Source organism: Gobius niger (genome assembly GCF_951799975.1).
Source record: "Gobius niger genome assembly, chromosome: 17".
NCBI lineage: Eukaryota > Metazoa > Chordata > Actinopteri > Gobiiformes > Gobiidae > Gobius > Gobius niger.
Window position 1 is genome coordinate 5254285 of NC_136868.1, and position 11087 is coordinate 5265371.

At 41.8% G+C, this 11087-nt stretch overlaps 1 protein-coding gene across 1 annotated transcript; it reads left to right on the top strand.

Annotated features, from left to right (window-relative positions):
- The first annotated feature begins 414 nt into the window (after positions 1-414).
- On the top strand, positions 415-8355 carry rfc4 (replication factor C (activator 1) 4). The gene is made up of 10 exons (XM_079574977.1): positions 415-563; positions 637-715; positions 786-865; positions 950-1069; positions 3884-4027; positions 5327-5447; positions 5680-5805; positions 5881-5961; positions 6033-6146; positions 8216-8355. The coding sequence occupies exons 1-10, from the start codon at positions 448-450 to the stop codon at positions 8309-8311; spliced, it is 1077 nt and encodes a 358-aa protein (XP_079431103.1). The 5' UTR covers positions 415-447; the 3' UTR covers positions 8312-8355.
- Positions 8356-11087: the final 2732 nt, after the last annotated feature.

The following is an 11087-nucleotide window of genomic DNA, read 5'->3' on the forward strand; positions in this document are numbered from 1 at the left end:
GTAAACACAGCGCAGACGGCGTTAGCATTTAGCCTCTCCCTCTCTCCACTATAGCTCCAAAACAGGTCAAGATAGAAGCTACCAAGCTCTTCCACGTTTTCCCTATATAAATAGAACTACATTGTAAGGTGCAGTAATCTTCACTTTACTGTGCGGATGCCAAATTACTCCTGGTATTATTCCTCGTCTGCTCTCAAAACCTCTTAATAAGCCATGGAGTTCTTTCTCGCCCTTTTTGGTTGTGTTTTCCTCATGTTTTACTTGCTTTTTTGTTTCACACATACCAAAAACGACATGTAGCCAAAACGCTACAAAAAGCAATGAAAATGTGACCCAAAAAAAAACAATGAACACATGACAAAAACGTGATGATATTAAGATGGATCAATTGTGTGTCCTTTCTGTTAGTTTGTTTTACGTGTGAAGAAGAAACCATCAAGAAGAACGATGCAGGCATTTTTAAAAGGAGCCACTATTCAAAGCGCCAAACCACAGAAAGACAAGGCCGCGGCAGGTCCCAGTGGAGAGAAGAAGCAAAAGGCCCTTCCCTGGGTGGAGAAATAGTAAGTTTGCAAACAATTCAAGCGTGTGCCATTCATGTTTCCATTGTTAAGCATCTGTTTTTGGATCATCCAGTCGTCCGAAATGTGTGGATGAAGTGGCCTTTCAGGAGGAGGTGGTCGCTGTGCTCAAGAAGTCTCTGGAGGGAGCAGACGTGAGTTCAGACGTTTCTGGGTTAGAAAGTATTCAAATGGTTTTGATGTAAAAATACTTTTCTTGTGCAGCTTCCCAACCTGCTCTTCTATGGGCCTCCCGGAACAGGAAAGACCTCCACCATCCTGGCTGCTGCTAGAGAACTGTTCGGGTCGGTAAAAACACTAATCGATGACTAAGCTGTACATTTTTGCGTGATTTGATGTAACTTGTCTTGTTTTATTGGCGTGTTTAGTCCAGAGCTGTACAGGCAGAGGGTGCTGGAGCTCAACGCCTCAGATGAGAGAGGGATCCAAGTGGTCAGGGACAAAGTGAAGAGGTTCGCTCAGCTCACAGTGGCTGGGACACGGACAGAGTAAGTGCACACATTGCAATCACTATCTCATCACTATCTCTCACCATTGGGAATTTAAACACTTCTTTAAAGGAAAAGGCCACCGTTTTTAAATACTGAGATATGCTCTTAGCTTAGACGAGTTAATGTGTAGCTTCCTGGTCTTTACGCGTGCCCTCAGTCATGTAAACAGAGCACAGACGCCGCTAGCATATAGCCTCTCCTCTTCTCATCTATGGATCCAAACCAGTGGTTTCGCTCGGGATAATTTCTCTCCAGGGTTGAAAAAAATCATGAGCAATTTTTTATCCTTCATGAATTAATGTATATATATAGGCTGCACATTATTTATATTAATAAAAATGTGAGATTGCAGGATGAATGTAGCTAAACTACACCTGATCTGAACAGTCATGGTACATTTTCAACAGAAATGTGTATAAACTTGTGCATAAAAGTCTCAGAGGAGACGACTTTCAGAGCGTCACCTGCTCATCAATATCAAGGCTCAGATTACGCTAATACAAATGTAAAGTGGAGCATTTTTTCAATTTTAACGGAATGTAAGAGACGGTGGCGGGACAATGTTTACCAGTTCACATCACTGCACTACGCGCCGCCCGCTACGCACACGGGGGAGGGAAAGAGAGAGGGGGGGACATAGATGAGCTCGTCCTGAGAAGAGCGCTCCAGATGGGAAGGATATTATTAGCCTTTAACCTCGTTGCATCGTGGTTTTCTTCCCCGTGTTGTTGTTAGGAAAGTTAGCTAGCAAGGCAGTGATACAACTTGTAAGAGCTCATCCAAGACAAGACGCGGTGTGAAACTTTAGAGAGAGAGAGCCCGCGCGCTATGAAAAACAGCAGAGCTGCGTCTTTGTTATCATTCCTTCAAAATGACAGACGGCCTTTGAAATTTTCCGTCAAAGTAAAAAATATTCCGTAAATGACGGAGAATTTTCGGTTAATGTAACCTCTGATCCAAACGGAGGTGAAGTTAGAAGCTACCAAGCTCTTTCATGTTTTCCCAATTTAAATATGTTTACATGAGCCTTTACATGATCCAAGTATAGTTACACAAAATTAAACATTTTCTAAGCGGATAAAAAGGGGAACTATATTGCAACGCGTAGTAATATACCTATACTACTATATTGCAAGGCATTATAACACCGTTAGGAGCACTTTGACGTCTGCACATACAATTCTATAGGATTGAAGATATTACTGTGTGAGGAGAGGAGGAGAGGCTAAATGCTAACAACATCTTTGGTCTTTTTGTGTGACTGAGCGCACGTGTAAAGACCAGACAGTTACGCATCAACTCGTCTAAGGTCAGCACACACTACACGACTTTTATGCCCGATTTTGCTCTAATTCTCAGTCTTCTCGAGTCGCGTCTAGTCGAAGGCGGTCCCACAGAGTCGGGTCGTGTAGTGTGGGGGGGGTCGTGTAGTGTGGGGGGGTCACGACTGGACTGACGTTCGAATCGTGTAGTGTGGGGGGGGTCGTGTAGTGTGGGGGGGTCACGACTGGACTGACGTTCGAATCGTGTAGTGTGGGGGGGGTCGTGTAGTGTGGGGGGGTCACGACTGGACTGACGTTCGAATCGTGTAGTGTGGGCGGTAGAAAGACGCGACCAGATTCCAGTCGTAGGAAATCAAACATGTTTGATTTTTAAGCCTGATTTTGGACGCACGGGAGAAACGTGGGTGATTTTACCGACACAAATGTGAATGACAGAGTGATATAAAGACAAAAAAACACCACCGCGCCTCCTTTTTTCACTTCTCTGTTAAACCAGCGGCACAAACAACTCATTTCATGGCCACAGCCCCACACACGAAACAGCACAACTTTATATCACCAAAAGTTCACCACAACCACCTTTTCCAGCTACATTTCAACCACGAACAGAGTTTAGCGGCTCTTACTGTGTTTGGAGACGAACTGTTCAGCTTCACCTCGCTGCTAACGGCGGCTAGCCTCCCCGCTTTCTCCTCAGTCTCCTCCATCTCCTCCGCTGTCTCCTCCATCCTGAGGTTGACGCCCGTCTCCTTTTCTTATTAAATCCACTGAAATACCTCCCGCTTCTTCCTGTCGCCAACTTTTATCTCCATTTGACAGAACTATAGCCCAGTTGAAGCTTCGTAGTAGCAGTAAGCTAGCGCTGCGGTGTTGTGACATTGTTGACACCGTTGACCAATCGGGACATGCACACGTTTCCCACACTCACAAACACAGACCTGTCTTTGCGGATTTGGGGTCAGTTTTGGAAGCCGTAGAGACGACAGACGCGCTGTGTTATAAAACAACAGCTGTTTGTCAGTATCGTGTCGTGTGTCGCTCTTATGATTCTCAGTCGTTAAGTGTGAACCCCCAGACGTTCGAAAATCGCACTGAATCCAGTCGTGTAGTGTGGACCCCCCATTCTATTTAAAATCGTTTACGACTAGACAAGTCGTGTAGTGTGTGCTGACCTTAAGCTAAGAACATATCAGTATGGAAAAACGGTGGCCTATTCCTTTAAGTTACACTGGTTTGGACCACAGCTAACAATCTACGCACTCCTGTCTTTGATCGTTTTATTGTAAACAAAAATCTGGCCATCAACAAATTAACTCAGTAATAAAAGGGCTACAATGTAAGCAAGCAAAAGCTCAATAAAATACTTTGACCACATTCATCCAATTTATCCATCAACGCCTGGCCTGTAAATGTTACTTATATTTTAATCTTTACAGTCAGTTCTGTACTCCACAGGGTACTGCGCTGTATAATATCTGCATAATGTAACATTTGTATAACTTTATGCATTGATTCTGATGTGTCGCAGTGGGAAGCCGTGTCCTCACTTTAAGATCATCATTCTGGACGAGGCGGACTCCATGACGGGTCCAGCTCAGGCCGCGCTCAGACGAACCATGGAGAAGGAAAGCCGCACCACGCGCTTCTGCCTCATCTGCAACTACATCAGCAGGTGAACAACGGCTTCAGGGCACATTTGAGTAGTGGTGATGCTCTTCTCCCAGATGAGGCGTAGGAGCCACAAAAATACTATTTACCGTCATTTCTGGACTAAAGCTGCTACTTTTTTCCCAAAACGATGCGGCTAATTTCTAGATTTTTAATATTATGTGTCATCCTATCACTGTCTTCCTCCACCTCTGTCTGCGGTGTTTACTGCAGCAGGATGCCCCCTCGTGCTATGACTAATGTGGATTTGAGTGCTAAATAAATGCGTTTAATTCTCTCACTTCTGAAATATTATGGAGGGTCCAGCGACGTGCATGTCTCAAAAGCCTCGAGTGCCGGGAAAGTTCAGTAGTCCAATAATATAATCAAAGTTCTAAGCACACTTTCACTGAAGTAAGTGTATCTGTAGGCCACCGTTCTCTTGGTAAAATTTGACCGCGCACAAAGAGATGTTTACATTTTGTTGGTGCAGCTCCGGAATTGACGGTATGCTTTTTTCCATTGGAATCATCTTTTAAATTGGAATGGTTTGTTTTTCATTGTCTTTTAAGGTCATTTTTCCGTTTTTGTAAAGCGGGAGTAATGCATGTGTTGTTTGACTGGCTGGGAGCTGGAAATCCAAACATTAGTAACAGTAAAGTGAAGCCAGGCACTTTAAAGGGACTATATACGGAGTTTAAAAATGTTAAAATTAAGTATTTCCTCCCCCTACATGTTCCAACAATGTCCTAATGTGTAGAATGAGCTCAGACCTGTTCACCACAACTGCCTCTAAAATCCTGCACTGTCACTAAAAACGGTGCTACTTCAGGTCTGAATTACCGTCATGCACGAGCTTAACATAGAAGGTGCAGTTACACGTATGACCTATGGTGGCAGTAGTGAGTATAAAATGGCTAACTTGCATCTAGCCCCTTTAAAGACAAACCTTGTTAATTAAACAGAAAACACTATATTCACTGTTCTGGCAATGATGTATATTGTATTTTTTATGTGAAATATCCAATATAAAGTCCATACATGTAAACTTGGTTATTTCTATCTATCACACAAAACACAAAAAGCTTTCAAGAGCAAACATTGTTTAAAGATAAGATCAGATTGGACCTTTTTGATCTCGCAATGGAGGTATTCACTTGCGTCCGCTCTAAAGAAACACACAGATGGTGTAAGTAGTCAGGAAAATGTGCACTCAAAGAAGAACAGGATAATGTGCTTTCCCCGTCTTGGTAGTGATGTGAAGTCATGTGAAACAGCAATGGACAAATACTAAGTGTGCCTAATAACCTTATTTGTTTCGTAGGATAATTGAGCCCTTGACGTCCAGATGCTCAAAATTTCGGTTCAAACCTCTGGCCAATCAGATCCAGCATCAGAGACTGCTGGATATCTGTGCAAAAGAGAACCTAAAGTACACCAACGAGGTACACACTTTTAGTAGTAAATCTGTCAAACATTGCCCTCTAGTGGTACTTCTGTGTCCCTGCTCTATGTAGTATTTTTGAGTTTTGTAACATTGCACTGATGTCTAATACACTAATCAATACCATAAAGTAATTAAACATATCCTATTCAGTGTCGTAGCATATTCTTTTATCATTTTGTTTACAGTTAAAATACTTCTGAATATAAATGCAGTTGTTTCTTCTCTTCCAGAGCATTGAGGCCTTGGTGCGAGTGTCAGAGGGAGACTTGAGGAAAGCCATCACTTTCCTCCAGAGCGCCGCCCGCCTCAACACCGAGAAGGAGATCACAGAGAAAGCCATCACTGAGATAGCAGGGGTGAGGCTTCGTGAAAAGGAACAAAAGCATTTCAATGGAGACATTCAAATACCGATGACTGTGTTTTTGTTGCAGGTGGTGCCGACTAAAACGGTTGACGGCTTGCTTGAGATCTGCTTCAAAGGAACGTTTGAGAAACTGGAAGTGGCCGTGAAAGTAAGTGCTTTACCGTCGCCCGTGCGAGCTGGGTGTAAATGTGTTTGGTTATTGCATTATTTGCTCAACAGGATATTGTGGATGAGGGCTACGCTGCCACACAAGTCCTCGGTCAACTCCACGAAGCCATTATCGAACGAGAGATAAGTGACAAACAGAAGTCGGCCATAACTGAGAAGATGGCGGTAAGTCTTATTTTACTATTAAGGCGAGACACGGCAGGTGAAAGTGTTGATTTTTCACGCAGTGGTCGAAGTGGAGATTTTTATCTATTTTCCTCCCTTTACATCTTAGTTTTCATGTCAGATATAAAAATGACAAAACTCACCCGCATGATGTTTATTTTATGATGTTTTGTCTGCGAGGTGGGGGCAACCCGGAAGTAGCTGCTGCGCCGCGTAGAAAGTCCGTCTTTCCCGCGGGTTTTCATTCATAAATATTGACAGATTTTACATCCACGTGTTCTGCTAAGGGGCCCCGTGATGACGCTTTCACCCAAATATGGTATTTTTCCTCCTACGAGACGCTGGTGCGGAAAAGTCGAAGAACGGGCCGAGCATGAGCACTCGCTACAAAACTTCAGGGCTGGTTTTCTCTGAATGAGAGAAAGTCGCACACGGGCAGAGCCTGAGCCCTTATAGAAGCTCCCTCAGACTCCAAACTTTACAGTCTTGGACTTAATAATATTTTGAAGTTTTTTTCAGAGGGATTTTTTAATATCTAATTCCTAGCCTGATTTATTCAGCTTTGAAACCAAAAAAAACAGACGGAATTTGAGTTTTTACAGATTTTTTCACTGATGATTAGTTTATTGAAAATCTAAACAAAATATCCCAAATCCCCTCTGAAAAAATCTTAGTTACTAATATGTCAATAAAATAAAACCATAAATTTTAATCTGGCTCAATTCATTATTTTGATTTCGTTGCCCAAAATAAAGCAATTTTGACAGAACAAATGCAATACAAATGCAGAACAAATGCAATACATTTTTTTCTCATATTTATATCTGTAATGTTCAGCAAAAGTTTCAAATTGATATCTCTCCATTTTTTTTTCTTCCCTATTCACCTGCAGTGTCTTGCCTTAATCTATCAATCCGACCGTGTGGTTAGCATCCCGTGTCTGTTCTGTTGAACCAAATCAATTTAGTTTAACAGAAAGGTTGAGGAAATTAAGGTGTGTTTAAGAGTTGAAGAGCAACAAATAAGTTATGTTTTGGTGATTGAAATTGGTGCCAAAAATATAAAGGTTTTATTTTAGGAAGCCAAATTGAATGTTTTAACCTCTTAAAGGAATAGGCCACCGTTTTTACATACTGAGATATGTTCTTACCTTAGCTTTGACGAGTTCTTTAGGACCTGCAGCAGCAGACAGCGTTAGCATTTAGCCTCTCCCTCTCTCCTCTATAGCTCCAAAACAGGTCAAGATAGAAGCTACCAAGCTCTTCCACGTTTTCCCTATTTCAATATGGTTACGTGAAGTGTTCCACTACAAAGTATAAATACACAAAATTAAACAATGTGGATTTTCTAAGCGGATAAAGGGGGGGACTATATTGTAAGGCGTAATAATACCAGGAGTAATTTGGCATCCTCAAAGTAAAGTGAAGATTACTGCGCGGATTTCGAACGAAAACTGCTCAAAACACACTTGTTTCAGCTCACCTGCAACCAACAATAGCTCTGCCATCTTTGTTTGTTCATCTCATCTGAAAACCGTCTTTGTGTCCCCTGAAAAGCGCTATATAAGACTTATGCACTATTATTATTATTATTATATCTGGAGATGGGTCTATACTGGCTGCCCACTGCTCAAAGCTAAGCTGCAGTTGCGTGTGTTTGCGGTATTTGATTTATTTTAGGATAAAGGGGGAACAATGCATATTAATGAACATTTAACAAATGTAAACATGCATGATTATAGCCTTGGGCCAAGTATAGTTAAGCCAGTTGGAATCAAATTCAGGGCTGACTTTAAGGACCTTTATTTTGTCACTGTTTGTTTAATGATTTTTAAAGCCTGAAAATAACCTGTTATAAAAAAAATATATCATGATCTTTTTTTTATTAATTTTCCCAAAACCTTTGATTTGTTTTGCACTTGGTCAGAATACGTAAGATGATAAAGAGCTCTTTCTTTGAGCCCGTCTTTACGATGAAAACTGACGCCTCGTGGTTATAACGAGAACGGCAATAATGTGACTGTGTTGCAAGAAAGAAAGACTGTTATGTTTTTCTGGTTTCCTGTTCAGGTGGTGGACAAGTGCCTGACAGATGGAGCAGACGAGTACCTACAGATGTTAAGCCTGTGTTCTGTGATCATGCAACAAGCTGCGGAAAATAACTGACGTGCAATTATATCTGCTCCAGTCTCAACCACACGAACAACTGAACTGCTGCAATTCATCATTCATCCATATATCATGTTCATGTTGTAAACTTGGCTCATCCTGCCTCATGTTACTCTTCAGTTCTCCTGTTTTTGTACAGTTCCTCACCTTTTGTAGGCAATAAATAATGTATAGTTAAGTCGGCGTCTTTTCTTCATGCATAATTCAAGCTCAAAACCATTTATGTACAAATAAACCCGTGCCTACGATGATGGTGCAGGGGAGGGAGGGGAGCCGTGACATTTCATGGGTAAACACTAAATATCTAACCTGTTTAAAGTGAATACAAACCTGAGAACCATAGAAATGACATTTTTTAGTTCATGGATGGGGCGGGGGGGGGTTTATTCATTTTATATGAAGGTCGAGGTTGATTTTGGTGACGGCTTCTGTAAGGAAAGGAGTCTACAATCTGGCTTGAAAGATGAGTGAAGGCGTGTGAGTGGTGTGGGACACTAGGCACACCAGCCCTTCAGCCGCAGTGGGACGGACCATTCACATTCACAAACAAAAAAAATGACTAAGACTTGAGTGTCGAGATTCAGGTGTTCTGAATTCAATTCAACCAGACTATTTGATACATATCAATATAAAAGCTGTGTTTTTTTGTAGACTATTTTTCTCTTAGGTTTGCTCTGCTGTCTATATCCTCCTGGGACCTGAACAAAAAAGGTTTATGTATTTTGATTTCTTTTACTTGAGTGAAAGGGTTAAAATAAAGTTTTTTAGTTAATTTATCTTTTTAAGTGGGACACCTTTTAGTGGGACAAGGCCTCGTGGAAGACCCAGGACACGCTGGTGGGACTATGTCTCCGAGCTGGCCTGGTGTCGCCTCGGGGTCCCCCCAGAACAGCTGGAGGAGGTGTGTGTGGATCGGGAAGTTTGGGCATCTCTGCTGAGACTGCTGCCCCCACGACCCGGCCCCGGATAAAGCGGAAGAAAATGGATGGATGGATGGATGGATTATCTTTTTATGGTATGACCACTGTAGAGGACACTGACAAAAATGAAATATGTTAATCATAAACTATTTTTATTTTAATGTATTAATAAATCTGACGTTAATATCAATATAATTTTTGCGAGTTAATATATATTAAATTAGGTTACATTAAAGCCACACCGCGTAACATTTCACCCAATAAATAAAATTGAAATACAAGCATTTATTTCATGGCAAATATTTTCCTCATTGAAAAATGCCTAAAAAATGTACAAACAAACGTGAGCCTTTGCTGTGAGCTTCTCAAGTCTCCTAAAGACATGACTGTATGTTTACCGGGAGTGGGTTCGTCGCCATGGAGATGTTGACCAAAGGCAGCAGAATTTGAGATTAAAACAGGTTAGGTTCCCATCCAAATCCATTCTGTGATTACCCACCGCAAAAATAGCATTTTCTGTGGCGAGCTGGCCAATGGGAGGCAAGGCAAGTTTATCTGTAGAGCACAATTCATACACAAGGCAATTCAAAGTGCTTCACAGTTGCATACATATAAGAAAACAAATACAATCAATAAAAACATCAACATAGAATTAATCAATTACAGTAAGAGGCAAGAGTGCAGATACTCGCTCTGTCTTGAGCACTATTTTTAAAGGAATAGGCCACCGTTTTTACATACTGAGACATGTTCTTACCTGAGCTTTGACGAGTTCTTTAGGACCTGTCTGATCTTCCCCCGTGCCTTCAGTCACGTAAACACAGCGCAGACGGCGTTAGCATTTAGCCTCTCCCCCTCTCCACTATAGCTCCAAAACTGGTCAAGATAGAAGCTACCAAGCTCTTCCACGTTTACTCTATTTAAATATGGTTACGTGAAGTGTTCCACTACTAAGTATAATTACACAAAATTAAACAATCTGGATTTTCTAAGCGGATAAAAGGGGGGACTATATTGTAAGGCGTAATAATACCAGGAGTAGTTTGAAATCCGCGCAGTAATCTTCACTTTACTGCGCAGTAATCTTCACTTTACTGCACAGTAATCTTCACTTTACTGCGCAGTAATCTTCACTTTACTGCGCAGTAATCTTCACTTTACTGCGCAGTAATCTTCACTTTACTGTGCGGATGCCAAATTACTCCATTCTGCCAAATTATTACATGTTTTGTGTTGATGGCAACAGTATAGTCCAAAATGTTACGCAGTGTGCCTTTAAGATTTCATCCCAGCTTAAAATCACCTATAGTTATGGTTTGGAGTTATGAATGCATGTGAATGAATGTGTTTGGGATGTGAGTGTGTTACAGAGCAGTGATGGCTCTGCTTCAGAAAACAACGCGCTCACACACAAGACATTTTCTTAATAATCCCTGAGTTCTTCACTCATAATGGACACGAGCGCTGCAGCACAGACCCAGACCTGCTGTGTCCTCAGCCGATGGTTCCTCCTCTGAACCTCCTCTGTTCTTCTCTAACACTGGACCTTCAGCCAGGGGCGGACTGGGACTGAAAAACGGCCCTGGACTCTGGACCAGCCTGGCCCGAACTAGCGTAAATGCAACACTCCCACAAATACATATTTAACCCTTAACCGAGTGCATTTTCTCCAGTTCGGCTTTACCCAAATCTAAAAGCTTCTCGACTGAAGAGCAACAGTGTAATGCCTGATTTGAAAGCTAAGACTTACAAAAGTGATTGAAACTTTTTGTCACGTTGTCGCCACATTTTTGTTGCTTTTTCGTCACTTTTTTGTCGTGTATTTGTTGTGTTTTCGTCACTTTTGTGTCACT

What these genes read in the sequence shown, in the direction of transcription:
- rfc4 (XM_079574977.1), top strand. Translation starts at nt 448, where the DNA reads ATGCAGGCATTTTTAAAAGGAGCCACTATTCAAAGCGCCAAACCACAG. An exon ending in AGTCTCTGGAGGGAGCAGAC is followed by an intron (nt 716 to 785) that starts GTGAGTTCAGAC and finishes TTTCTTGTGCAG; the next exon opens with CTTCCCAACCTGCTCTTCTA. An exon ending in AACTGGAAGTGGCCGTGAAA is followed by an intron (nt 5,962 to 6,032) that starts GTAAGTGCTTTA and finishes TTTGCTCAACAG; the next exon opens with GATATTGTGGATGAGGGCTA.